This window comes from Marmota flaviventris, chromosome 4, assembly GCF_047511675.1.
Source record: "Marmota flaviventris isolate mMarFla1 chromosome 4, mMarFla1.hap1, whole genome shotgun sequence".
Classification (NCBI taxonomy): domain Eukaryota; kingdom Metazoa; phylum Chordata; class Mammalia; order Rodentia; family Sciuridae; genus Marmota; species Marmota flaviventris.
The window spans coordinates 25,758,319-25,783,336 of NC_092501.1; the positions used below are offsets into that span (position 1 = coordinate 25,758,319).

The window sequence follows — 25,018 nt, forward strand, 5'->3', positions numbered from 1 at the left end:
TGAGAGAGTCAATAGTCTTGTAAAACCTGAGGCTAGGAAATTTGACTGTTGTTTTATTTTCTTTTGACCATTACAGACTCAATGCCTAAATATCTAAAGAAAATGCTTAGGGCACTTAGTAAATATTCAATAAGTATTGGTAAGAAGCAACTCAATAACGTAGGCCCAGAAGAAATCCACATCTTGGGGAATTCCAGACAAGATTTCAAAAAGTTAGAAGATAAAATGAGTGCTTATAATAGGACTATAGTGCTTATAATAGGACTAAATACCCCCAATCTTGACAAATGACACTTTGCATTCATTAAGTTCTCAGAGCTAAAAAGGCAAACTCCTCCAAAGGCAAACTTCTCCAAAGGCAAACTTCTCAACTTCTCCCTGGCCCTGCCACACACATACACACACACACAGGCCACTAAAAAGTTTTCCTTAAGCCTGGCCCTGAAGGCTTTAATATCAGCAAGAGGTAATCCCATAAGAGAAAACTTTGGTTCAGATACTTTTAGACTGTTCTCTTCCTGTTGTAAACCAAAGTTTCCAGAAAAGAATCTCTTTGTAGAGATCTAAATTCAAAGACCAAGGACAAAGGCAGTCTAAATCTGGAAATAAATGACCACAGACTACACCACAAATCACACCACGAATACTGGATAAATTACACTAAGGCTTGCAAGGACTTATCTAGTCTGGGAACAAATTGACCAAAGACCACAGTCTGTGTCAGTTAGAATCATTCTTCTAAAATGTCTGCTCTTCTCAGACCTAAAACCAAGAAGAGTATCAAATATGCAGATATTTTACTTTACTTTCCATGTCCCTAATCCATGCCACACATCTGACCACATGGTCTACTGTATTACTTACCATAACTCAAATATGCAAGAGTTCTACAACATTGCTAGAAGACTGAAATTAAATGTGTCTTTGGAATCTAAACCCACAATAGGTCTTGGGCAGACATAAGGAAGAAGCAGTGGCCCTTCCGCCCCTAAGCTCAGGTCACCCCAGCCCTACAGGCAGCACAGAGTTAACTACCCACCCGCTCTGAGAAGCACAAAGGTACATCACTGCAACATGCCTAACATTTACATTGCCTCTCTCTGCTCATTAAACAGGTTTTGGTTAAATAATGAACAAACTGTATTACAGACTCCGATGAGAATTCCAAAATTATAAATCAACTGGGAAAGCCCAAAGGGGCAGACAGACAGGGAGGGGGGAGAAGGATAATATTGACTAATATAAAGGGCGCAGCTTGACAGTGGATATTCCTGCCACACCTGATCAAACACACTCCGTGGGGGGAGGGGAAAGAGAGCAAGAGAGGGGAGATGGGACAAGACAGCCTGAAATTTGCATCCGGAAAAGATTAAAACGGATTCTTTGGGGATAGAGAAAATACATAATATATATTACTATAAATGCAAAACTGTACTAAAAGCTAACTCAAATGTCAAAGATTACAGCTTGAATAAATTTAAATATAAAAGCCATGTGCTTCCTTGAGTTAATGAGAGAGACATAAAAGGACAAACTGGGCCAGGAGGCTGAACAGAGCCTTATGCTGCCTTTGCTGGGCAATGGGTTCAAAGCACAGCAGCATATACACTCGAAGCCTTCCCACCGGAGTTCAGACACATGAGAAAGAACTGCAAATCCGTTAATTTTGCAGCCTACCTTTCTGTTTTAAAAATTGAACTATAAAGCTGGGTGTGGTAATGCATGCTTGTAATCCCAGCTACTCATGAGGCTGAGAAAGGAGGAGCAAAGAAGCCCAAAAATTCGAGGTCAGCCTGGACAATATAGTGAAAGACCCTGACTCTTTAAAAAATAAAATAAACTGGGCCTGGGGTTTTAACTCAGTGGTAAAGCACTCCCCCAGAATGTGTGAGTCACTGGGTTCAATCCTTAGTACCACATTAAAAAAAAAAAAAAAAGAGAGAGAAATAATAAGTAAAATCATAAAAAAATTAAAAAATAAACTATATACTATAAAATTTACCCTTATAAATTATACAACTCTATGGCTTTTTGTATATTTACAAAGTTGTACAACCATTACTACTATCTAACTCTAGAATACCAGATTCTAATTCTAATTCTAGTTACTCTAAAAGAATTCTATACCCCTCATAGCACAGACAACCATACATTTGCTTTAACTCTTTCAAAATAACCTCTTAAAAGGATTCATAAGAGAGCTTAAAGACCAAACAAAGGAGAGCAATCCAGTCTTTCTTACCGGTGGTAAGTTACAGTCTTATCCAAAATAATACTTTATACAAACTACTCTTTGACAGCTATTTTCTTCAACTGCAACCTTCTTTTCAGATTTAGTATTAGAATATTCTATTACTCTAAATGGTACAAAACATGAGTTCATCATGCAGTTTGGGCAAATACTGACTGCAAGTATGGTCCATATCTGTGAGAATAATTGATATGGATTTACCAACCTTATTGGAGACAATGAACTTATTTCCTTCACAATCATCAAATAACATAGCTGAAAGAGTAGGAAGTACCTAGGTACTTAAAGATCCTCTGACAATGGGGTTAGGGGTGTAACCAGTTGGTAGAGTGCTTGCCCAGCATGCAAAAGGCCCTGAGTTAGATCCCCACACACAGAAGAAAAAAAAAATTCTCTGATGATTACAAGTAAAGGAAAACGAATCTGATTAACATCCAATGATAGAGTGCTTGTCTTGCAAGCCCAAGGCCCTGGGTTCAATCCCCAGCACCAAAAAAAAAAAAAAAAAAATCCAATGAACCACCTATTTCCAACAATATTTTCACCAATCGAGCCAGCAGATGGCCTAGAAATATGTGAACAGAAAGGTTTTGCAAAAATGGGACCAAATCCTCTGAGCTTGGTGGTGCACATCTGCAACTCAGGAGGCTGAGACAGGAGAATCTCAAGTTCAAAGCCAACCTCAGTAATGGCGAGGCACTAAGCAACTCAGTGAGACCCTGTCTCTAAATAAAATACAAAATAGGGCTGGGGATGTGGCTCAGTGGTTGAGTGCCCCCCAAAAAACTGACCAAGTCCAAGTCAGTTTCATGAGTTAAACTAGATAGAAGTCCTAGAATTCCTGCCCTCCCTCCTCCAATCTAAGTGGTACACCATAACCAGTCACATAAGACAGACACAATCCCTTCAGTTTATCTCTCCAAGTTCAAAATCATTTCCCAGCCTTCTACCATTAACAAGCTTCCAGGAAAGCTATCCTCCTGACACTGCCAATCAAAAAAATCTGTTTGTTTTTGTAAAAGAAACAAAAAATTGGTCATGGACTGTGGACCACAGGGGCAGCTGACCCATGAACCTGCTCCTGGGAGCCAACACAGTGTGGGGGGTCAGACCCAATCTGAAAACCATGAAATGTTCTATTCGGGGTCTACTCTGTCATTTTCTCAAGCAGGTAATGATGCTAAAACCCGGGAACTAGGGGACAAGGTTGGCAGGCACCATCTCAATATCAATCACAGCTGTTGGCCTTGGAAAACCCTATCATCTTCCTTCTCACACCAGGGGAAAGCTTAGAAACACCCAGTTATGCTCCTAGTACCACTGACAGAACTGGCTCATCAACACATTCTGGTTCACTAGTTCCAAGCAGCAGATAATCTGACAGGATTTCTAACCCAAGAACATAAGAAAATTAGGCAGCAGACTCAACTATAATAGCTTTTAAATAGTGTAGAGACCATGAGCCTTGGATTGCATCACTCACCACAAGTATGGTCACTTATAATAGCAAATTTTTACTATGTATAAGATATTTATCAAGTGATTCCAATTGTATTAAATTGTTTTAACCCCCCTAATAGCTATTGGAAAGATAGCACTCTTAATTCTGACCCACAAAAAAAGATTATAAGTCCCCACTCACTATATTTTTTCTAATTGGGATAATTACATTTTATCTGTAAGATATTTTTAAAAAGTGTGCAAGTTGAATTTTTTTTTTTTTTAAATTCACCTGGATTTTCTTTCAATCTATCTGATTTCTTTTTTAAGAGAGTGGGGGAGAGAGAGAATTTTTTTAACATTTATTTTTTAATTCTCCGTGGACACAACATCTTTGTATGTGGTGCTGAGAATCGAACCTGGGCCACACGCATGCCAGGCGAGCGCGCTACCGCTTGAGCCACATCCCCAGCCCAGCAAGTTGAATTTTTTAAATAGTCAAGTCACTTACGACACAGGTCATAAAATAAGAACAAGGACCAAGTATTCCCAGTAGCAGCATCAACCCTGATAACTAGCTAATAATCACTTTTTCTATATTTAGTCCTTTTTTTTTTTTTTTTTTTTTTTTTGGTGGTGCTAGGGATTGAACCCAGGGCCTTGTGAATGCTAGGCAGGCACTCCACCAATTGAGCTATACCCCCAGCCTCTATATTTAGTCCTTTTTGACTAACCTTTCCAAAGCTTTTTCTTTCCTTCCTTTTTTTTGGGGGAGGGAGTGGGGGAGTACCAGAGGTTGAACTCAGGAGCACTCAACACTGAAACCACTGAGCCACATCCTCAGCTCTTTTTTATATTTTAGACACAGGGTCTCACTGAGTTGCTTAGCACTTCACTGTTGCTAAAGCTGGCTCCCAAAGCTTTTTCAAGCTTTCAGTGAAATATGTCCTGTACAGAAAACATTTAGGGAAACCATAGATAACTTCAGACCATGTTCAAGAAAGTAAAGGAAATTTTTCTCCAGATCTTCTCCCATGTTTTTTTATGAAAGGAGGAAAAAATGTGTTTATTGTTTGTTTAATTTGTAGAAGCCTAAACACCATTCAGTTACAAGTCTGAGATATGTCAGTAGATAACAGCATTCCAAGGTTACAATGCAAGAGCCCTACATTCAACACCTACCACCATGAAAAATGCATAAGTATTTAAATTTTCCACTTCCTCCCAGATACAAACACAAACACTATAAGGCATTTCATGTACACATTTTCCTCTAATTATAGATAAAGAAAACAATGCAGAACAGGGGAAAGAACACTAAGCCAGGTGTCAGAGGCTTGAATTCTAGTTTAACTCCACTCCTAAGGATTAAATAAATTACTTTAAACCTCTCTGGGCTTCACTTTCTTTTATAAAAAGGGGATATCTGCCATGCCTCCCTCATAGATTTGTGTAAAAGTTCAATAAGAGTAATAAATGGGAAAGTGAATTTGAAAATACTAAACATGTGAATACTACATAATAACATAAAAGTTATTATAATTAGGAAAATAGGAAGAAAACAAAAGGGCAAAAAATTGGGGGAACATAGGAAGACTGAAAGATCCATGAAGGATGAAAGCAATGCAATAAATCAGGGATTGGCAACTACATCCAAGGGCCAAATCTGATTTGCAAGTTTTTTTCTTTTTAAAGAAAAGATATTTCACTCATTCATCTATGTATTACTATGGCTGCTTTTGAGGTACAAAGACAGGTTGAGTAGATGCACAGTTGCATACAACCCACAAAGCCTAAAATATTTACCATATGATCATTTATAAAACAAGTTTTATCTATCCCAGTATAAATAATCTTATGTAGGTGTTGAGACCTACCTGTTATATTGTTTAAAACCTCCTTTAGATGACTGAAACTATGCAGCAGAGGATCCCGTTCTTCATCCTATAGAATACAAAGGTCAAGAAAAAAAAATCATCATTGGGCCAAAGGAAGAAAAATAAAATAAAGGATAAACCAAGGGCTCTTTCTCTGAATCCAACCAAAAAATCCAGTAAGTTTTCTTTCTGGAGGAAAAAAAACTTAACCATGGTTTATATTTTCCTATTCCTTAATCTCTTATAGTGAGAAAATTCAATATGTATTTAGGGGATCATGCTTACGCCAGATAGTTTGGAACATTACTAATCTAACTGGCAAACTATAGCCTGCTCTTACTTGGACGTCTGTTAAATCCCCTGTAAGGAGTATCATCACCAAGTCATACTCTATGTATCAATAAGTAAACTAATTTGTATGAATAAGATATCTAATTATAACCCTTGAGAATTAGATTAGGAATCTTTCTAACATTTTTAGACATACTAAAGCAGTCCCAAGTACCAGCTTAAGTCATTTATAAAAATAACTTGAAGAATGGTGTTTACTGTAGAGTCCAAGAGAATCCATAAGTTTGATGCTGGTTGGAATAAAACAGAGATATCCTTAAAATCAAGAATGACTCTGAATTCCTATTACTTTCACTATGACTAGGAACTTAATTACTTTTTTTTATCTAAGGGCCAGATTCCCCTGCACAAATCAGTAACCAGACTCTGTTGCCCATTCCCCACTTACCAGTGGTGTATGAGTGCTCCATCGGGCGTTTCGTTTGATGGCCCCAACCACAATGTTAATTTCCCCTTGAATGATGTAAATATTCTTATCCACCATCCTGGCAAACCTACCAAGATAGTTAAGAGAAATGTCTGGTTAATATTTGGTTAACCAGCCAGGCATGGTGGTGAGCAGTTACTTTGGAGGCAGAGCAAAGATGTTCAAAACTCTAAGACCAGCCTGAGCAACTTAACCAAATTCTGTCTCAAATAAAATAGAAAGGGCTGGGGATGCAGCTCAGTGGTAAAGCATTTGCCCAGCATGGGTGAGGCCCTGGGTTCAAATCCCAGTTATACAAAAAAAAAAATTAGGGATGGGGTTGTGACTTAGAGGTAGAGCGCTCACCTACCACACGTGAAGCACTGGGTTCAATCCTCACTACCACATAAAAATAAAAAGATATTGTGACCACCTATAACTAAAAAATGAAGATTTTAAAAAATTATTTTGGTTACCCAGAGCATATCCATGTATAAATCAGCAACCTTATCTGATTATTAGAAATGTGATTTAACTTTTCAGTACCAAGATTTTCTACCTGTAATACTAAGATAATGAAGTCCATCTTATGGTTTGAATTCAACTACCTGGCTCTCCTAGAGGTCTCTGTAGGTTCAGATATGTTTAAGATAAAACCCAAAAGTTTATCAACCTAGAAAATTTCTCAAAGACACTTTAATACTCTCTAGCAAGCATGTCAGATTCTTCAAAGTCAATTGTTGGGGCTGGGGATGTGGCTCAAGCGGTAACGCGCTCACCTGGCATGCGTGCGGCCCAGGTTCGATCCTCAGCATCACATACAAACAAAGATGTTGTGTCCGCCGAAAACTAAAAAATAAATATTAAAATTCTCTCTCTCTCTCTCTTTAAAAAAAAAAAAAAAAGTCAATTGTTCCCAAAGCTCTATGATGCCTTTAAAGTATGCAGTTGTTAACTTGTTAAAAATAATATTTCAAATATTTTGGGGGGGGAGGGTAACCAAGGACTGAACTCAGGGGTGCTCAACCACTAAGCCACATTCCCAGCCCTATTTTGTATCAGTGAGAAAGGGTCTCACTGAGTTGCTTAGTGCCTCACTGTCGCTGAGATTGGACAATCAATCCTCCTACCTCAGGCTCCTGAGTTGCTGGGATTATAAGCATATGCTACCACGCCTGGCTTATTTTGTTGTCTTTTTAAAATGTACTCAATAAAGTAATACTGAAGGTTCAGGCTATTAGAATGAAAGTTGTTAAGAAGGATAAATTTGGTTTTGAATTGCTGTTTGTTTGTTGTTTTTTGTTGTTGTTATTGTTTGGTTTTTTGTTGTTGTTGTTGTTGTTGTTCTTGTGGTGCTGGGGATCAAATCCAGGACCTCATGAATGCGGGCAAGCACTCTACCACTGAGAAAACACTGCCAGTCCTGGAACCACAGAGTACAATGTCAACTTAAAGACTGCATCCATTCTAATAAGTAAGCTCCAGAAAACTGGACAGTGGTAGTGACACAACCTTTAAAAAGTTCTAAGAACTCGGGTTCAGGTACTTAAACAGTAGAAAAGACTGAAAGTAAATGCTTTTAAAAACTGCTTTATATCAATCTCTGAAATGAAGTTGAAATACTATTTCCAAGTACTTCCAACTGAAATACTAAGAGTTTTCTTTGCTGCCTAGAACAATCCTTAGAAAAGATATTTGTTTTCCCATATAAAAATATTAAAAAACAGAATTTCTTCTTAGCATAGAGAAAATTCTAGGAGTTTTTAACACCCAACTTACCACTTTTCGTTATTTAGAAACCCTTCCCAGAAAGACAAAACTTAGTAAAACAGAAAGAAGGGGAAAAGATACAGTTAGACAAACAAGCTCAAGGAAGGTAAAAACAATAAGGCTACTGAGATATGGAAAAAAGAAACTCCACCTACTATGCATAAGGCAACTTTCAGAGTGTAAAGATACAAAAAAAAAAAAAAAGCGGGGCATGTTGGTGCACACCTGTAATCCCAGCAATTTGGGAGGCTGAGATAGGAGGATCAAACACAAGGTGCTAAGCAACTCAGTGATCCCTTTCTCTAAATAAAATCCAAATAGGGCTGAGGATGTGGCTCAGTGGTCGAGTGTCCCTGAGTTCAATCCCCGATACCCCCCTTCCAAAAAAAAAGAGTGTAAAGATATAAAGCAAAAAAGATGTGAAGAGTTTAGACATATTGCAAAATGGGAAAAAAATTATATGACTAACTGCATGTTGCTATATATGTAAAAACCAACCAACCTACCATACATAAAATATATTTTTATTTTTAACAATATGTAATACTTAATTTACAGTAAGATAAAAGTAATATAGCTGGGTGTGGTGGCACTAGCCAGTAATCCCAGTGGCTCAGGAGGCTGAGGGAGAGGATAGAGAGTTCAGAGCCAGCCTCAGCAACTTAGCGAGGCCCTAAGTAACTCAGTGAGACCATGTCTCTAAATAAAACACAAAAAAAGTTTGGGGATATGGGCTCAGAGATTAAGTGTCCCTGGGTTCAATCCCCAGTACCAAAAAAAAAAAAAAAATTTTAAGAAATATAACAGCCAGAACCCAGGGTTAACTGGACAACTAAAGCTTGTTATCCTTCCTAATCATAGCCTCCTCACTTTTGCCGTAAATCTGATGGTTATTAAATCCTTACAATGCTTTATACTTTTACTTTAGAGATGCATGTCTTTAAACAATATTCTGGATGATTTTATTTATTTTTATTTTTTATTTCTGGTACTGGGGATTGAACCCATGGACAGTTTACCATTGAGTTATATACCAATCCCATTTTACTTTTTTTATTGAGACAAGATCTTGCTAAGTTCTTTAGGTCCTTGCTAAATTGTTGAGGCTGGCCTCAAACTGGTGATCCTCAGCCTCAAACTCTCCAGGTGCTGGAATTATAGTGAGCCACTATGCCCAGCTCTGTATGCTTTTATATTCAACTGATATTGTATATATTCTTTTACAAACCCTTTTCCCTTAAACATTATGTTTCTGTGTCATCCATGTTGATAAGTATAGTTAATATATTTCATACAGGTACATATATAGATATATAAATATGGGATAAAGGGTCTGGGCAGATATACCCAAACTCATAAATCACAGTTATCTCTAGAGAAGGGGTTGTGAAATAAGGGTATACCCAAAGAATATTTTAGCCTTATCTGTAATGTTCTAATTTTACAAGGAAAATACTATATTATTTATGTAACTAAACATTAATAGTGATAAAAGAGATAAAAAATTTATTTCTATCCCTAAGGCATTTATAAGTTTAGTGGGGTCTGAAAGAAAACTGAGGCATAGCCAAAGAAATAGAGGAAAAAAATGCACCCGAAAAGCAGCTAAATTTGTATGTTTTGTATAAGATGGAGCCTCTAGAAAGTAAAAAGTATGAAAACCACCATATAAAAGAAAAAAAAATTGTGTCCAGGCCTACTACATCTTCCCAAATCCACAAAGGAATCCAACACAGACAACATTTATATTAATGACAATTTTTAGAAAGGACTAGGTAAGACCCTAAAGACTATTTGCTTTCCAAACATTCTAGGAACTCAACAATGTTCTCTTCCAAGAATGGTCCATGAAGAGAATGTACAATAATGTTTTCTTCTAAGGAGCAGAAGAACCAAGAAATAAAAGATAAACAAATTTAAAGGATCAGAAAAGAAAAGAAGTCTTTCATAGTATCTCTCCTTCCTTAAATTATGTAGGCAAGATGAATAAGGAAGAGATCTCTGGCACGATTTATAAGAATCTGCTAACACAGGATTGTCTCCAGGGAAAGAAATCCAGTGACTGGAGATTGGTTAACTGAAGACAGAAGTGAGAGGAAGACTGACTTCTCTCTGTATATTCTTTTTGTACCTTTTAATTGTTTTATCACAAACATGTTACCTATTTTTAAATTTTAATTAACTAATTTTTAAAATAAGCTAATAAGAAGATGTATTATCCATTAAGCCAAAGATTAAAAGCAGTAATCAAAGCTAAGTGACATTTACTTCAGTCAATCAGATAATACTTAGTATATGTTAAGCAAACAAGGCAGAGTCATATAGAATTGTCCCTACTCACCCACTAGATATTCCAAAAGGAATTTATAATAACTAGCTTTAGGAAATTTTAAAAAACAGACCTATGCATAGTGGCTCACAAAAACATATATCTCCAACAAGAGTGGTATACAGTATTATAGCAATGAAATCAAGAAAATAATTCTGGTGGAATATCACAGAAAGGAAACTAAAAGACAGGATTCAAACAGTCAAAATTATAAGGAAAGAGGGCCAGGCACAGAGGTGCACGCCTGTAATCCCAGTGGCTTGGGAGGCTGAGGCAGGAGAATCGTGAGTTCAAAGCTAGCCTCAGTAAAAGTGAAGCACTAAGCAACTCAGTGAGACCCAGTCTCTAAATATAAAATAGGACTGGGGATATGGCTCAGTGGTCGAGTGCCCCTGAGTTCAATCCCTAGTACCACAAAATGTATGTGTATATATACACACACATATATATACATACACACACACACACATACATGCACACGCACACGTGCACACACATATAGCAGAAATGGTAAAAGTGAAGGCTTATAGTAAGAAAATTCAATATGTATTTAGGAGATCATGCTTATTCCAGATAGTTTGGAACATTACTCCTAGGGGAATAATGGAAGGTAAAGCTGAAAAAGTAAGGGGCATATCATGAAGTATCTTGAATGTATAGTTATTATTCAGTCTATGTTCAAAATATAGACTAAGCAGCCATCACTGTTAAAAAAACATTTGAAGGGCCTAGGAGAGACACCATTAAGAACTGAAATAAGAAAACATAATTTTTCTTTCAAAGAACTAAGAAAAGAGAAAACATTCCCAGCTGAAAGCAACAAAATAACACCACATGGGCTGGGGTTGTGGCTCAGTGGTAGAGTGTTTGTCCAGCATGCATGAAGCACTGAGTTCAACCCTCAGCACCACATAAAAATAAAACAAAGATATTATTATCCACCCAAAACTAAAAAATAAATATAAAAAAATAACACCACAATACAAATTTTAACAAAAGTGCCAATGGGTCTAGTTGAGATCTATGTGCTACTTGGAAGGTTTCCTGGAGGAATAAATTTTGAACTGGAAACCCACCTGAAGGTAATCAACCCAACATGTGATCAAAATTCATTAGGTACCAAAGGCTATCAACATCCTAAGATAGCAAAAACCTAAGCCTAAAAAGCACTGTATAAAGCTGCTTTTCTTAGTTAAAAAAAAAAAAGGAATATCTAGGGAATGAAGAATTATTTTCAAGGACTATGAAGATTTGCCTAAAATCTCCTCACCCAGGGAATCTCCTAATGGAAGCCTCCTTCAGGCTTCAAACGGGAAGCTCTGGCTTGTTGCCTAGCAGCCAATGGCTGAGAATCCCTCATTACAAAGTCACAAAGGCCTGCAGAGATCTCATATCAGTATGGTAGAATTTAAAGTTTACATCATGTCAAAAATAACATGAGAAGGAATAACCAAATAGAAGCCAAATAATATCCCTAAGCCACTGTCCCATATACTCTGAGCAAAATATGTCCTCTGAAAGCAATGTCTGCTTAAAGCTTGGTCTAAGCATTCCCCTAGTGTTTTGAGGTATCCCAGTTACTCCAGTGGGATTCAAAGAGAAAGAGTCAAAATATCAACTGGAAACTCTTCTCTAAGCAAAAGCAATAGAAACAAAACAATAAATTGGATCCTCACTTTATGAAATACTAATTTTTTTCTTCAAATTAATTAGATTTAAACGTGAAAAGCAAAATTTGAAAACACTTGGAATATATAATATTTTTATAAACCCAGCTCAGGGGAGAAGTACCTAGATAGGAAACAAAAAAGTACAACCCTTAAGAAAATGATGAATTCAAACATGTTAAAATAAGGACATTTATGTCAAAAGATACCAGAGAAAAGAGGAAAATGAGCTGGGCACAGTGGTACATGTCTATAATCCAGTGACTTGGGAGGCTGAGGCAGGAGAATCCCAAGTTCAAAGCCGCCCTAAACAACTTAGTAACACCCTGTCTCAAAATAAAAAATAAAATGGGCTGAAAATGTGGCTCAGTGATTAACAACCCTGGGTTCAATCCACAGTATCAAAAAAAAAAAAAAAGCGGGGGGTGGGGGGAACCCGCGGGGGGTGCCCCCCCCCAACTAGGGATGTGGCTCAGTGGTTAAGCACCTCTGGGTTCAATCCCTGGTTTAAAAAAAAAAAAAAAAAAAAAAAAAATTTTTTTTTTTTTTCACTCAATCCCTTGCATGGTCCAGAGAAGCACTAAGTATACAAAACTTATAACTTTTCTTAAGTTGACCAAAAAATTCTCAATAGTTTTGTGCATTACTGAGAGTGTTCAAGAATTACTAACTAGTAAACAATTTACTGGGCTCAGGAAATTTACTTGAATGGTGGAGATAAGAGAAAGTCAAACCAGGAAAAAAGCTGGTGCCATGACAAGGCACAACTGGAAAATCCTCCCAAACCTGTTAATCAGGTCAACAGTGTACCTCAGCTCTGCCATGGGTGTGTATGAGTGTATGTGTATGTGTGTGTGTGTGTGTGTGTGTGTGTGTGTTCTCTCTTCCCCCTCCCTCTCTCTCTCTCTCTCTCTCTGAGACTATCTCCAGAACTCACTCTCTATCTCAGAACTATATACAATGTTAGCTGCTAGGTCAAAAATTGTCCGTTTTACCAACTTTGACATGAAAAATGAAACACAGATTCTCACTCATCTTTTAACCACTCAAGGACGACAGGTGGTAGAGAAGGACAAAGAATAAAAGTTATTTGTTATGATTATACATAAAGAACTGCAGTGATTTAAGTCTTATAAAGCCTGTCCATCTTCTCTATCATAGGTCATCATCCAGCGGCCACTGCGTAGAATTCAGAAAACAAACATTTTGTTTACACTGGGGAAGGTTTTTAAAATTTGTAATTAGTTGCTAACAATTAGAAAACACAATAATCTGGATTCCCAGCTTCCTCTGAAAAATAGGAAGATTGGTCATACTGCTCACATTCTCAAAAGTAACATGCTGAATAAATAGCAGCTGCCTCCTTTAAATAAGAGCATGAGTTCTCCAGTATACCAAAGTCTCCATTACATCCTAACACATTCCCACCTAACTAACTTAGGTTATTTTATTTTTTAATATTTAGTTTTTAGTTTTAGGTGGACACAATATCTCCACTTTATCTTTATGTGGCGTTGAGGATCAAACCCAGTGCCCCGCGCATGACAGGCGAGTGCGCTACCACTTGAGCCACATCCCCAGACCCCTTAGGTTATTTATATCACCTGTTTATATGATTTGTCATCATACTATCATAACTACTTATACCATTAGTTATTATGATCAATACTCTTGGGAAAAAAATCATCACTTCCATGATTACTTCCACTACCACTCCAAAGTAACATTATTATATTCCATTTAATTAAACAAGTGCAGTTTACTATACTGAAATATAGAAAAAGAGGAACAGGGGCTGGGGTTATGGCTCAGCAGTAGAGCACTTGCATAGTGTGTGTGAGGCACTGGGTTCTTTCCCCAGCACCACATAAAACTAAATTAACAAAGATATGTCCATCTACAATAAAAATATTTTTAAATATTTTTTTAGTTGTCAATGGATCTTATTTATTTTTTTAAATATCTTTATTTTGTTTTTATGTGGTGCTGAGAATCGAACCCAGTACCTCACACATGCTAGGCAAGTGCGCTACCACTTGAGCCACATCCCCAGCCCATAAAAATATTTTTTAAAAAAAGAAAAAGAGGAATAATATAAAATTAAATATAAAAAAGATAAAAGAGGAATAATAAAAGCAGCCTATCACATTTATATAGCTCTTCCAGCTGAAGGTAAATGAATCTCTTCTTTCAACTCAACACCTCCAGGACCCCAACAACAGAATCAATCTAAGCAGTCATACTGAACCACAGGGATAGAAAATAATCAATCACTTAGAAGTGGGTAGCATGATCTGTCCAATGATCACCCTGTGTCTCCTCAAAAGAAGGAGTTGTGTCTTCTTCCTCACAAGCTGCCCATAATAGCCAGTCTAAGTACTCTATTAGTGAGGTTATTATTTAGAAGTGTCTGTCATCCTGACTTCTGCAACACTAGAAAGTGATATAATAGTGGAACTCTTGACAACTACAAGCAAAATCTAGGACTGATGCCCAGTTACTGATGTGTCTACAACCTGAGTTCCCACAGTGCCAATTGTCAAGACTGTAGTATATTGTCCAGTTATAGCCACCATTAAAAAGAAACTAAAGTGGGCTGGGGTTGTAGCACAGTGATACAGAACTTGCCTAGCTCATGTGAGGCACTGGGTTTGATTCTCAGCACCACATAAACTTAAATAAAATAAAGCTATTGTGTCCACCTACAACTAAAAATATTAAAAAGGAAAAAAGAAACTCAAGGGCTGGCTGCAGTTGTAGCTCAGTGGTAGAGTGCTTGCCTAGCATGTGTGAGCCACTGGGTTTGATCCTCAGCCCACAACATAAACAAAATAAAGGTATTGTGTCCATCTATAGCTAAAAAAGAAAAAAATAAATTAAAGGCTTGCTTAGGAAGTGTAAGCCTGGGTTCAACCCCCAGTACTGCACCGAAAAAGAAAAAGAAGCCCAAATACAAGTGTTGAATAAAAGGTAAATTTTTTCATTCATGGATGGGTAGAAATAATTTCTACCTAGAAAAGTATTCAATCAGGGCTGGGGTTGTGGCTCAGTAGTAGAGCACTTGCCTAGCATGTGAGAGGCATCGGGTTCAATTCTCTGCACCACATACAAAAAAAAAAAAAAAGGTCCATCAACAACTAATAAAAAAATATTTTTTTAAAGTATTCAATCTAGAAAATCACTTTTTTTTCTTCAGTGATGGGAACTAAACTTGAGACCCTGTACAGACTGGACGGATGGATGTTCTACCACTGAGATAAACCCTAGTCCTGAAAATGACTTTTTAAATAAACCAAAAGAAAACTTTGGTGCCTCTAGAGTCATTAGATTGATCACACTACCCAGAGACCAGATTGCCTATTATGCAAAGTATATAACTCAGTAGGGCCCAGGTGAGCAAAGCAGACTCATCAAATTTAGGCACTTCCTGGGCTGACTATGTCATTTTCATTTGCCACTTTTGACTACTTTTTTGGAAATTCTACAACTTTGATCAGCAAGTTAAAATATAAATAGTTCTTTATACTATTTCCATCCCACTTATTTTCAAATCAATAAATGTAAACTATAAATGCTATTCTTTCTTCTCCCAACACACACACACACACACACACACACTTCAGGAGGACAAAGGGAATTAAGTAGGAGAAATTAAGTTCAATTACTTTATCATCCTAGACAATTTCCTTCCCTTCCTCCTTGTTACTACCTCACCATGCAAAAGTGCAATGTTCTTGACTGCCAGAGACAGCACTAGACCACAAAGCCTAATCACAACCTGATTAGTTTGATGCCTTTAATCAAACTAATCACAGGTACAGATAATAGTTGAGTGCCCACTATCTGATGAAAGGCATTAGGCTGATCCTGAAGTGCTGCACATATATGCTTCTACTTTTAAGAAGTGTATAAACTGAGCATCCCAAAACAGATCTTCCCATTTATATCTTTCAGAGGACCTAAAGGACTGCCTTATATACCTGATATAAAGGCATATAAACTTCTATGTTATGCATTAAGAAATACTATCTACACTATTCCTCATTATAAAGTATTCTTTACCTTTCGTGGACTTTTACAACATAGCAGTTTATCAAAAGTTATCCCTGGGGGCTGGGGTTGTGGCTCTGTGGTAGAGTGCTTCCCTAGAATGTGTGAGGCACTGGGTTCAATCCTCAGCACCACATAAAAATAAATAAAAAATAAAATGCAGGTATTGTGTCCATCCACAACTTTAAAAAAAAAAAAAAGAGTCATCGCTGTGCCATAAACTATACTCTTTGGGGTTATGCCCCATCTTTCACTGCTGTCCTGACTCTACCAAAGTAGCCAAACATTTTTCATGACTCTTTTTATCCACTAAAATAAGCCAACAGTACCAAATTTTACCAGTATTCAAATTCCTGTCTGCTCTCGGTTAAATTTAATCATTTTCTTCTGATTAAATATTATCTCCTGTAGGCCAAATGAAGAGAAGACCTGGGGACCCAAAACACACCAGAAGAGAATACCTATAAAAGATTGTATAAAGGAAGAATCAGGCCCAGAGGTCCAGTGTTTATATACAGACTCAGAGTGGCGACTGAGCTGCCCTACAGGAGATATAGCCCAGTTTCCCAGGCTGCTTGACTCAACTCTTCTGACTACCTGAGTCTAGCTAGGTCGCACTGATTCATCATTCAGGATTAATGAAGAAATTCTGTTGCACTGATGAAGTAGTCACATGTAAGTTGAAACTCTGGGGGCTGGGGTTGTGTGTGGCTCAGTGGTAGAGTGCTTGCCTAGCGTGCACGAGGCGCTGGGTTTGATCCTCAGCACCAAATAAATGTAAAATAAAGATATTGTGTCCACCTAAAACTAAGAAATAAATATTAAAAAAAAAAAGAAGTTGAAACTGCAAAATCTGGAGAGGCTCTCATATCCAAGTTCTGAAAACTCAACCCTTAAATGTATAAATAATGCTCTTTAGCTTTTACTTTCAGCTTCTGAGGACTGGACTCTTTAGGATGCAGAAGCTCTGGAAAAGAAAAGCTGACGGCTACATTAGGCCTGGGAAAACAAGAACTGAAGGACCCAGAAAGATCACAATTCAGAACTGAAATCGCCCCTCCTGCAGCAGTGCCTGACCTTTGCCCCCTGCAAGCCTCCCAATTCCCTCCCACAACAATCCCTCCCTCGTTTAATTCCTGCGCCCAGAGTCCTTAACCCATCCCGGCTCATCCAATTTAAGGATTTTTCCCCCTTATTCCCTATCGCGATGTCAGGGCGGCCTTCACAACGCTGGAGCTCTAAAAAGAGACTTTGCTGACCTGTCAGCGGATCCAAAATGGCGGGGCCTAGTCCCAGGACCGGCAGCCGCTGCTCATGTCCAACCTTGTCCCGGGAGGAGTCGCTCCCAGAGGCTGTCCCCACTCGGTGGAGGGTGGTAGATGGGAAGGAGCCTGTTTTCTGAAAGTTAAGGCTAAAGTCAAGGTGGGACCGCTCACTTGACCGGAATAAGTCGGCCGGGACGGGCGGAGGAACCGGCTACCTTCCCTGTCAGCTCACTGACGTGGTAACTAGCCTCAGTCTAGCCCGCTGCCTGGTAACTGCGCGAGCCCTGCCGTTTGCAGCCAATCATAGCCTGGCACAGTGAGAAGTGGCGTTCCCGCTATCCAATCGAAGAAAAGAAACTGGCTGCAGGAGGCGGGTAGTGCCAAAAGCGGCGAGATTGTAAGGAAAAGAAAAGGCTAGGTAGGAGACAACCAACGGATACGAAGATACTCTGAGTGACAATTATGAAAGCCAATAAAAATAGGGAATTTCTCTGGGCGGTTGGAGAGGTGGAGTTAGGTAGAGTTCGGTTGCAGCGCGCAATTTAGCAGTGGCCGCTTGGCATTATGGGGAGGAAGGTTACGATTTGCTGGAAAGGAGGCGGGCCCGTTTTGAGAGCTTGAGCGGGCACTCCTGACTCCCCCGGCTGCATCCTGTGAAAGTCATCTGAGCCAATACTATCCTCCTCGAGTGATCACTCCTTTTCGAAGCAGTCTGGGGCCCCTTCATCCTAAGACCAGTCTGGCGACCTCTTCCACACTCTGCCCTCCCCCAACCTTCCCCGTCTGCCTGCTCCTTGTGACTTCTCATAGGTGTGTCTGTCCCGTCCCAACTCTGTTTCTGTGTCTTCTGCCCCATTCTTAGCATCCAGAAAAAGAAAATGCGAGATGGCAGAAACCCTGGATATCTCTTACAGAGCAGGAAAATAAGTCCCAGAGTAGAAAACTGGCCCATGTTCACATAGCTAATTAATGGCAGGGAAGAGAGACAAACCCAGGTATCCTCACTACCCTCACTAGTCCAGCACTTTTTCATTGCTCCTTGCTACCTCTTATGCCTTAGTCTATTTGGCTGTAACTCTGAGCTCTCTCATATCAAACAATGGACACACCTCATCAAACAGGGTAAAAAGCTAATCACACAGGTTAGTCCACATCACCACTGACAAGTTTTCCTTTCCTGTTAGTCTTAGAAATGCTAAAAGGGCTGAGGGCTGGGTGCCCACCCATTTTTTCATTCTGCTGCCATGGCTAGCTGCCACAGCCCCTCCACAAAAGATGACAGAGGTTGCTAAGATATTTAGAATTGTCTAGAAGTGAGTGAGTATGGGAAGAGAACAAAGGATGGGTTTTCTTCTTGCAGATTGAATGGTGGAATTCCTAGTCGGCTTGCTGAATAGAACCTAGGTGTCCCTGCAGTCTTGGACAGGCTTCTGGGAGGCAGTGAAAAAAAGATGCCAACTCTCTCTACACTTCCTCCCACTTATGGATAATTCAAGTTCAGGGAAGCTCTATACCTAACCCTACAGAAATGTGGCCTCAAAACCAGGCATTCAAATACTATCCATGTATTGTGATCTTCTAATTTGAAGAACCCATCATACCTGACATCTGACCTAAAGAACCCCTCAACAGCTCCCTGCATTAGGGTTCTTGTCTCTGAGACCAGTTCAAGATCTTGCCTTTCTCACCCAAAGGGAGTCAGGGAAAGAGAAAACAGCTCATTAGCACTTCTTTCTTTTGAGCCATTTTTCTCTTCTTTTGAAAAATGGAAGGTGGCCTCCTGGGCCTGTCTCAGAACCAATTTGAAAATTCTCTAAATGGCCCAAATTCCCTATTCTCCTACCTCTGCTTCCACATACCTTCAGATATTCATTATCAATAAAACATATGATTGTGCATTAAAGATGAGAAAGAGAGGGATGATAATTCCCTAGCCCCTCCTAACTACTAACCAGGTAAAATATCTTCCTATTAGATTTCAGTATGATATGTTTATTGAGTTTCTATGTTATGCCTGGAAACAGAAGTATGCAGAAGACCTTGATCTCCTAAATCTGTCTTATAGAGGACAACACATCAACTAATCCCTTCAATATGGTGGGTGAGGTAACAGTGTATGCACAAGGAAGTCTTGTGCATACACTGGGAGCAAGAAGCTGGACATCTGGCTAATCTGAAAGTTCAAAAAAGGGTTCCCAGAGAGAATGAGGCCTGAGGGGAACTTAGGATAATGAATAAAAGTTGGCAAGATAAAGACTGGTTATAGGAAAGGCCAGGATGTGCAGGAAAACTACTCAGAGACTGGAAATAAAAACAAGGTCAGCGGGAGCAATGGCTCACACCTCTAACCCTAGCAGCTCCTGAGATTGAGGCAAGAGGATCACAGTTCAAGCCAGCCTCAGCAACTTAGCGAGGTCCTAAGCAACTCAGAGAGATCCTGTCTCTAAATAAAATATTAAAAAGGGCTGGAGATGTGGTTCAGTGGTTGGTTAAGTGCCCCTGGGTTCAATCCCAGGTACAAAAAAAAAAAAGACAAGGTCAAGACCTAAAGGTCTATTAATCTATTATATACTGTCAGACTACAGAGCTTGATTTTTATCCTGAGGACAATCAGGAGCCATTGAAGAGTGATCAGGTTTGCCTTAGGAGCATACTGTGTGGACTGATCCCAGTCTTAAGGCACATAAGAAAGCCAGCTTAACTTCACATGTTCTTTGGATATCCCTTACAAATTCCTAACCACAAGTACCATGGCCACACCTTGTGCCCAAGACTGAATCTAGGACCACCTTGGTGACACCAGTCCTCCAAAAGCTGAGAAAGCACAGCACCAACAAAACTAAAATGCAAAGAGAGATGTGAAAGGCCTGTGACTTTAAAGAGTGCCCAACACAAGCCCAAAGAGCCAGCAGGAGCATTTTTATTTTAGAGATTTTAGGGAAGCAATAATAGTTACTTGTCCAACGCCACTCCACGAGGATACCGTTAGTGGTATCCTGGAAAACACTTTGGTTTGTCTCATTCCAAACCCTGCTTTTTCCACGAAGTCACCTTCCTTGGAGAAGAGGGAATCTAAAAACGGGGAGAGCAGGGCGGATAGCTGAAAAGAGAGATGTGAAGAAAAGTCACAGAGAAAGAGAAGTTAGCCTATCCAAGTGGCAGAGGAGGGAGGAAAGGGTCTAACAACAGGAGTGAAGCGGCAAAGAGGAAAGAAAAGCGAGACGTGGGAGGATTGGAACAGAGACAAAAGAGCGGAGAGACGGACAGCAACAAGTGGGAAAATCGGCGAAACTTGAGCGGCAGGGAAGTCTGAGCGCTGAGACCAGGCGGGCTCTTGCGTCTTTCCTCCTAGCACCCCAGTAGCCCTCTCCCTCGGCACTACTCCACTTTGCTTCAGATACCAGCGGGGCCTACCGCGCCGAGGGTTGGCTCCCCCAAGATAGAGAGACCACTCTACTTTAGCCCGCAGAGCTCGGCAAAAGCTTGCTAGATGGAACAGCTCTCGGCCACGTGGGAGAGGCGTGGCCTAGTTGTTGAGTCGCTCTTCTGATTGGTCGAGAGGCGGGATTCTTGGCGGCCCGCCGGACGCACCCCTCCCTCAAAGGTGGGGCCTGAAGATTCACAGCTGGAAAGGGTGGAGCCCGGGCGGCGCAGCTGGAAAGGGGCGGGTCGGGAGGCGCACCGCTCGCCGCTGCGGGCTGGGGGCGCCCTGTGCTGCCATAAAGTGAATGGGCTTCCGCAGGGGGTGGCAGTCCACGGTGAGGCTCGCTCACTCCCTCAGCGAGTCTGGGAGCTCCAGAGCCAAGCGGCTGCCCCGTAGCAGGGGGGCGGCCCCCACCCCGGCTGGGTGCCTGGCCCCTGGCCCCTGCCTGCCCTCCAGACCGTCACCGCCACCGCCGCTATCTGGAGTGCGCCTGCTGCGGGACATACTGTGAGTTCTTAACCGTATGGGGGACAGGAGCTTAAGGAATCTTGGCGGATCCCGGGACCCCTAAAATGGGACCTTGGTGATGTAACTCCAGTACCTGGGGAGCAGGTCGAAATTGGGAGGGCATATTGTAGACCAGGTTCTAGGATTTGGGAAAAGGAAAACTCAAGAGTAAGGACCAAGGGGACAGCAGTGGGAGACTCGGGGGATTCGGAGTGAAGCTGGAGACTTGAAGCCAGGACAGGGGCTCCGCAAAGCAAGGAGTAGGGAGTCTGGAAACCATTACCAGAAAGCGCCCTGGAATCCAGGGGCACAGGGAAGACAGCCTGGGAGTGAAAGGGGTTGCAGTGGCCTTGGCCAGTTGGGAAGCCGCCGGCGGCCGCCCAACATGCGAGCAATTGGCGGCGCCCGACGCCCCTCAGCCCAGGCTCAGGCAGACTTTTGGGGCTGGAAACAGGGGTGCGCCTGGTCGCACACACTTCTCTTCCCAGCTGCTCTGCAGTTGGAATAGGAGCCGTGTTGTGAGAGACCGGCAGCGACTGGGTCAGGTGGCGGTTTTGAGAGCCGCAGGACTGAGGCTGGAAGCCCTAGTAATCAAGCAGCAGGAGTGGAGGGTCGGGCTTGGGGTGCCGGGGTCTAGATGGGCCCAGACCCCGAGCCACCTCAGAATCGGACGGAATGTCCGTGACGCGTGGAGCTCAAGGCGGACAGAATGTCCAGGGTGGCGAAGTGGGTCTCTCCGGAGCAGGCACTCTGTCGGACAGTGGTGGACAGAATGTCCCTGGCTGGGTGGCATGTCCATCTACTCAGCAGCGCCTGCCCAGCTGCTACGTGTGCGATGGACTCAGCTGCGGTGGGTCACCTGAAATCCCAGCTTACACTTTGCAAACTTGTTTCTGATCCTCCGGGCAGTGGGGCCTAGAGCAGGGAGTGTAAAGGATGCATGCAGCCTAGCCTTGGGACAGAGTGAAACTGGGAGGCATCCTTCCTCCATCTCAGAATAGATCAGAGCATCACCCTGGACTTCCAGAATTCAAATTTGAGAAAAAAGGGCTGATAATGGAACTGCTAGTGAATCCAGACCACAAAAATGAAGAATGAGCTACAAGGGCCATAGGAGCACAGGAGGAGCACAGCACAAGCTATATTAGCTCAATTTCCTAACAAACTCAGAGTCAACCCCTAATTCCAATACAACTAACCATACCACCCCAGACTCCTTGCCTGGGTATTAGCTAACTCAAGAGTCCTTCTCTGCAAGGATGCAAAAGCCATGCCACAAAGGAGAAATGCAATCCCTTAACAGAAAAAAACCCTATGGTCCAGTTATCCTTTTTCTTCTTTAGCCCCACCAGTCCTAATACCCACCTTGATGGCTGAGAGAAGGTGAGAAAGAAACATAGGATCCAGATGTAGGTCTAATATGGAGCTTATAACTCAGGTTGGGAAAGATGCCTCAATTGCCCTATTTGTTTTCCCTGTGGATGGGGATGGGCCCTGACTCCTCTGGTCCTGTACAGTGACCCCAATGCTAACTAGAGCCCAGTTAAACTAGAAAGGACAAGTAGAGAGAACTCTTCAAATCTATTAAGTAAGCAAGACAAGCCATCTGCGGACTGAGTTTTCATGAGGACAAGTGCAAGGCTTTTTGTTTAGCACTCCTCAGTTTTTAAATTTGCTTAGAAACCAGCTAGGACTTTGCTTCCAACCCTTTTTTGTCCCTTGCCCTCTTTTAATAAATATGGAGTCAAACTAATCACTACCATCACATCCTGATATACTTTTTAGGAACTTCTGCTCCTATTATTGCTTTTGAAAAATCACTGAAATTATAGCTAGCTGAAATGAAGGACTCTGAGTCGGGAAAGGAATAGGGAAGACACTATGAATGATTTCATGAAGACCTCAGTCCAAAATTCTGATTTTGGCAAAAAAAAAAAAAAAAAATCCAAAAAGAGAAGGCATTGTAACAAAGATGATTGGAAACAAAAGATAGAATCTTCTTCCACTCTTGAGTACAACCATGTAGCTAAGTGCACGTCTGGTCTCTGGCCCTTAGGGAGAATGTTATGGGCATAGAGAAGGTTCAAGATACTTGGCAGAAGGGGGAGACAAAGGTTGCTAGAGAAAGGAAATTTTAAAGTTGAGGCCTCTGGAAGTTGAGACAGGATGGAAGTCTACAACATAATGAAAGAGCTAAATAAGCAGAGGAATTGTTTACTCCCCAAATTCTGAAACTTGAGATGAGAGGGTCTTCTTAGAACTGGAGTGATGCAAGTTTAGGATGAATAGAAAACATTCTCTTATGGTGATGCTCAGGCTTGAACCTGGGGTCTTGTGCATGCTAGGTAAGCACTTTCCCAACTGAACTATATCCCAGTCTCTAGAAAACGTTCTTTAGCACACAGTGGGAAGCCAACTTCCAGAGTTCATTTCCAAAGAAGTGGTAGAGGCAGGAAGTAATAATGGAATGCTTCAAAGGCTTGGGAGAGTCAGTGCATGTTAGAATCACAAATGATTGCAGGATGGAGGGGGGGTGATGTATGCAAAGAGCAGAACTGGGGTTGAATCTCTTTTTTCTATGTAACCCATGGATGATTTCCTGCCCTTTTTGAGATGAAGTGGGGACAGGCATTCCTACCATGTGGGGTGTTTTGAGAGTTAAATGAAATCATGTGTAGGAAAGTCCTTTGCAAATGGAGAAGCACCAGAAGAAGTCTTATTGCTATTATTCTGCCCAATCTATAGGTTTGTAAATCACAGAATCTTTGGAAGGGTAGGCTCTTGATTGAGCAGCCTGATCATATCCCTAATTCAGCCACAGGAAGATTCTTAAAGATGATTGTGTAACCTCCCCCAAGCATTAAATACCAGTCATTACCCTGCCCCTGTCTAACAATCTGGGAAGCTCCCGAAATGTTTAACCTCTCTATCAGGTCAAATATCTAATCTCATTATTTGTGTCCAGCTCCTGCTCAAGATTATGAATATGGGCTTAGGACCCAGGTCCAGGAAGGCAAGGGTGACAAACTGGAGCTGAGTTATGGTGAAAGAAGGATGGGGCCTGGTGGAATCTTTTCTTCTCTATTCACTCTAAAGAATCCTGTTAGAATGTGGGAGAGGGAGATGGCAGCTAATCTAAAGGAACCATTAGGTTCTGAGCTTGGTGGGAGGGGACTAGAGTGTCCATGGTCACCAACAAGGGCCCATAAAAAGAGTGATGGGGAGAAAAAATAAAAGAAGATAATAGAGTGAAAGAGAGCTCTAAATGGTTTGCAAAACTCTCTCCATATCTCCTTTCCCATTTTCATTCCCCAGGGCCTTCTTTACACCTTGCAGTTTGTAGTTTCTGCTTTCCTATCTCTCCCCTGCTCCATCCATTCTGCTCATCATTACCAAATAAGGGTCACAAAAATGCTGATTTTTATGTCACTTCCCTGCCTACAAGCCTTAAGAGACTCCCAAAGCTTAGAGCAATGCTACTGGGGCAGGGGGCAGTAGTACAGGAATGAGCGGGGCATGATCCAGCAGGCTGAACAGGGTCCAGGGCCCATCTTCCTGGTGTGGTTATGTTGCTTAAAGACTGAGGATATATGTCCTTTACTTTTATATTAAAGTAAACATGGCTAAAATATGGAATAGAACTCAAAAAAATTTTTTTGAAATATTTTTTAGTTGTAAATG

The 25,018-nt window shown here is 40.8% G+C and overlaps 1 protein-coding gene across 6 annotated transcripts in view; it reads right to left on the minus strand.

Moving 5' to 3' along the window:
• Gbf1 (golgi brefeldin A resistant guanine nucleotide exchange factor 1) overlaps positions 1-25,018 on the minus strand; it is a 295,142-nt gene that overhangs the window by 104,933 nt on the left and 165,191 nt on the right. For 4 of the 6 annotated variants that reach the window (XM_071610965.1, XM_071610964.1, XM_071610963.1 and 1 more), the window contains exons 1-4: positions 17,401-17,645; positions 7,105-7,174; positions 6,308-6,413; positions 5,569-5,635 (exon numbers count right to left, since the gene is read on the minus strand). In XM_071610965.1, coding sequence (XP_071467066.1) covers positions 5,569-5,635; positions 6,308-6,403 — 163 coding nt within the window. In that variant the 5' untranslated portion in view covers positions 6,404-6,413; positions 7,105-7,174; positions 17,401-17,645. Of the gene's footprint in view, positions 1-5,568; positions 5,636-6,307; positions 6,414-7,104; positions 7,175-17,400; positions 17,646-25,018 lie in introns of those variants that run through there. The other 2 variants (XM_071610961.1, XM_071610962.1) reach the window with 2 other exon arrangements.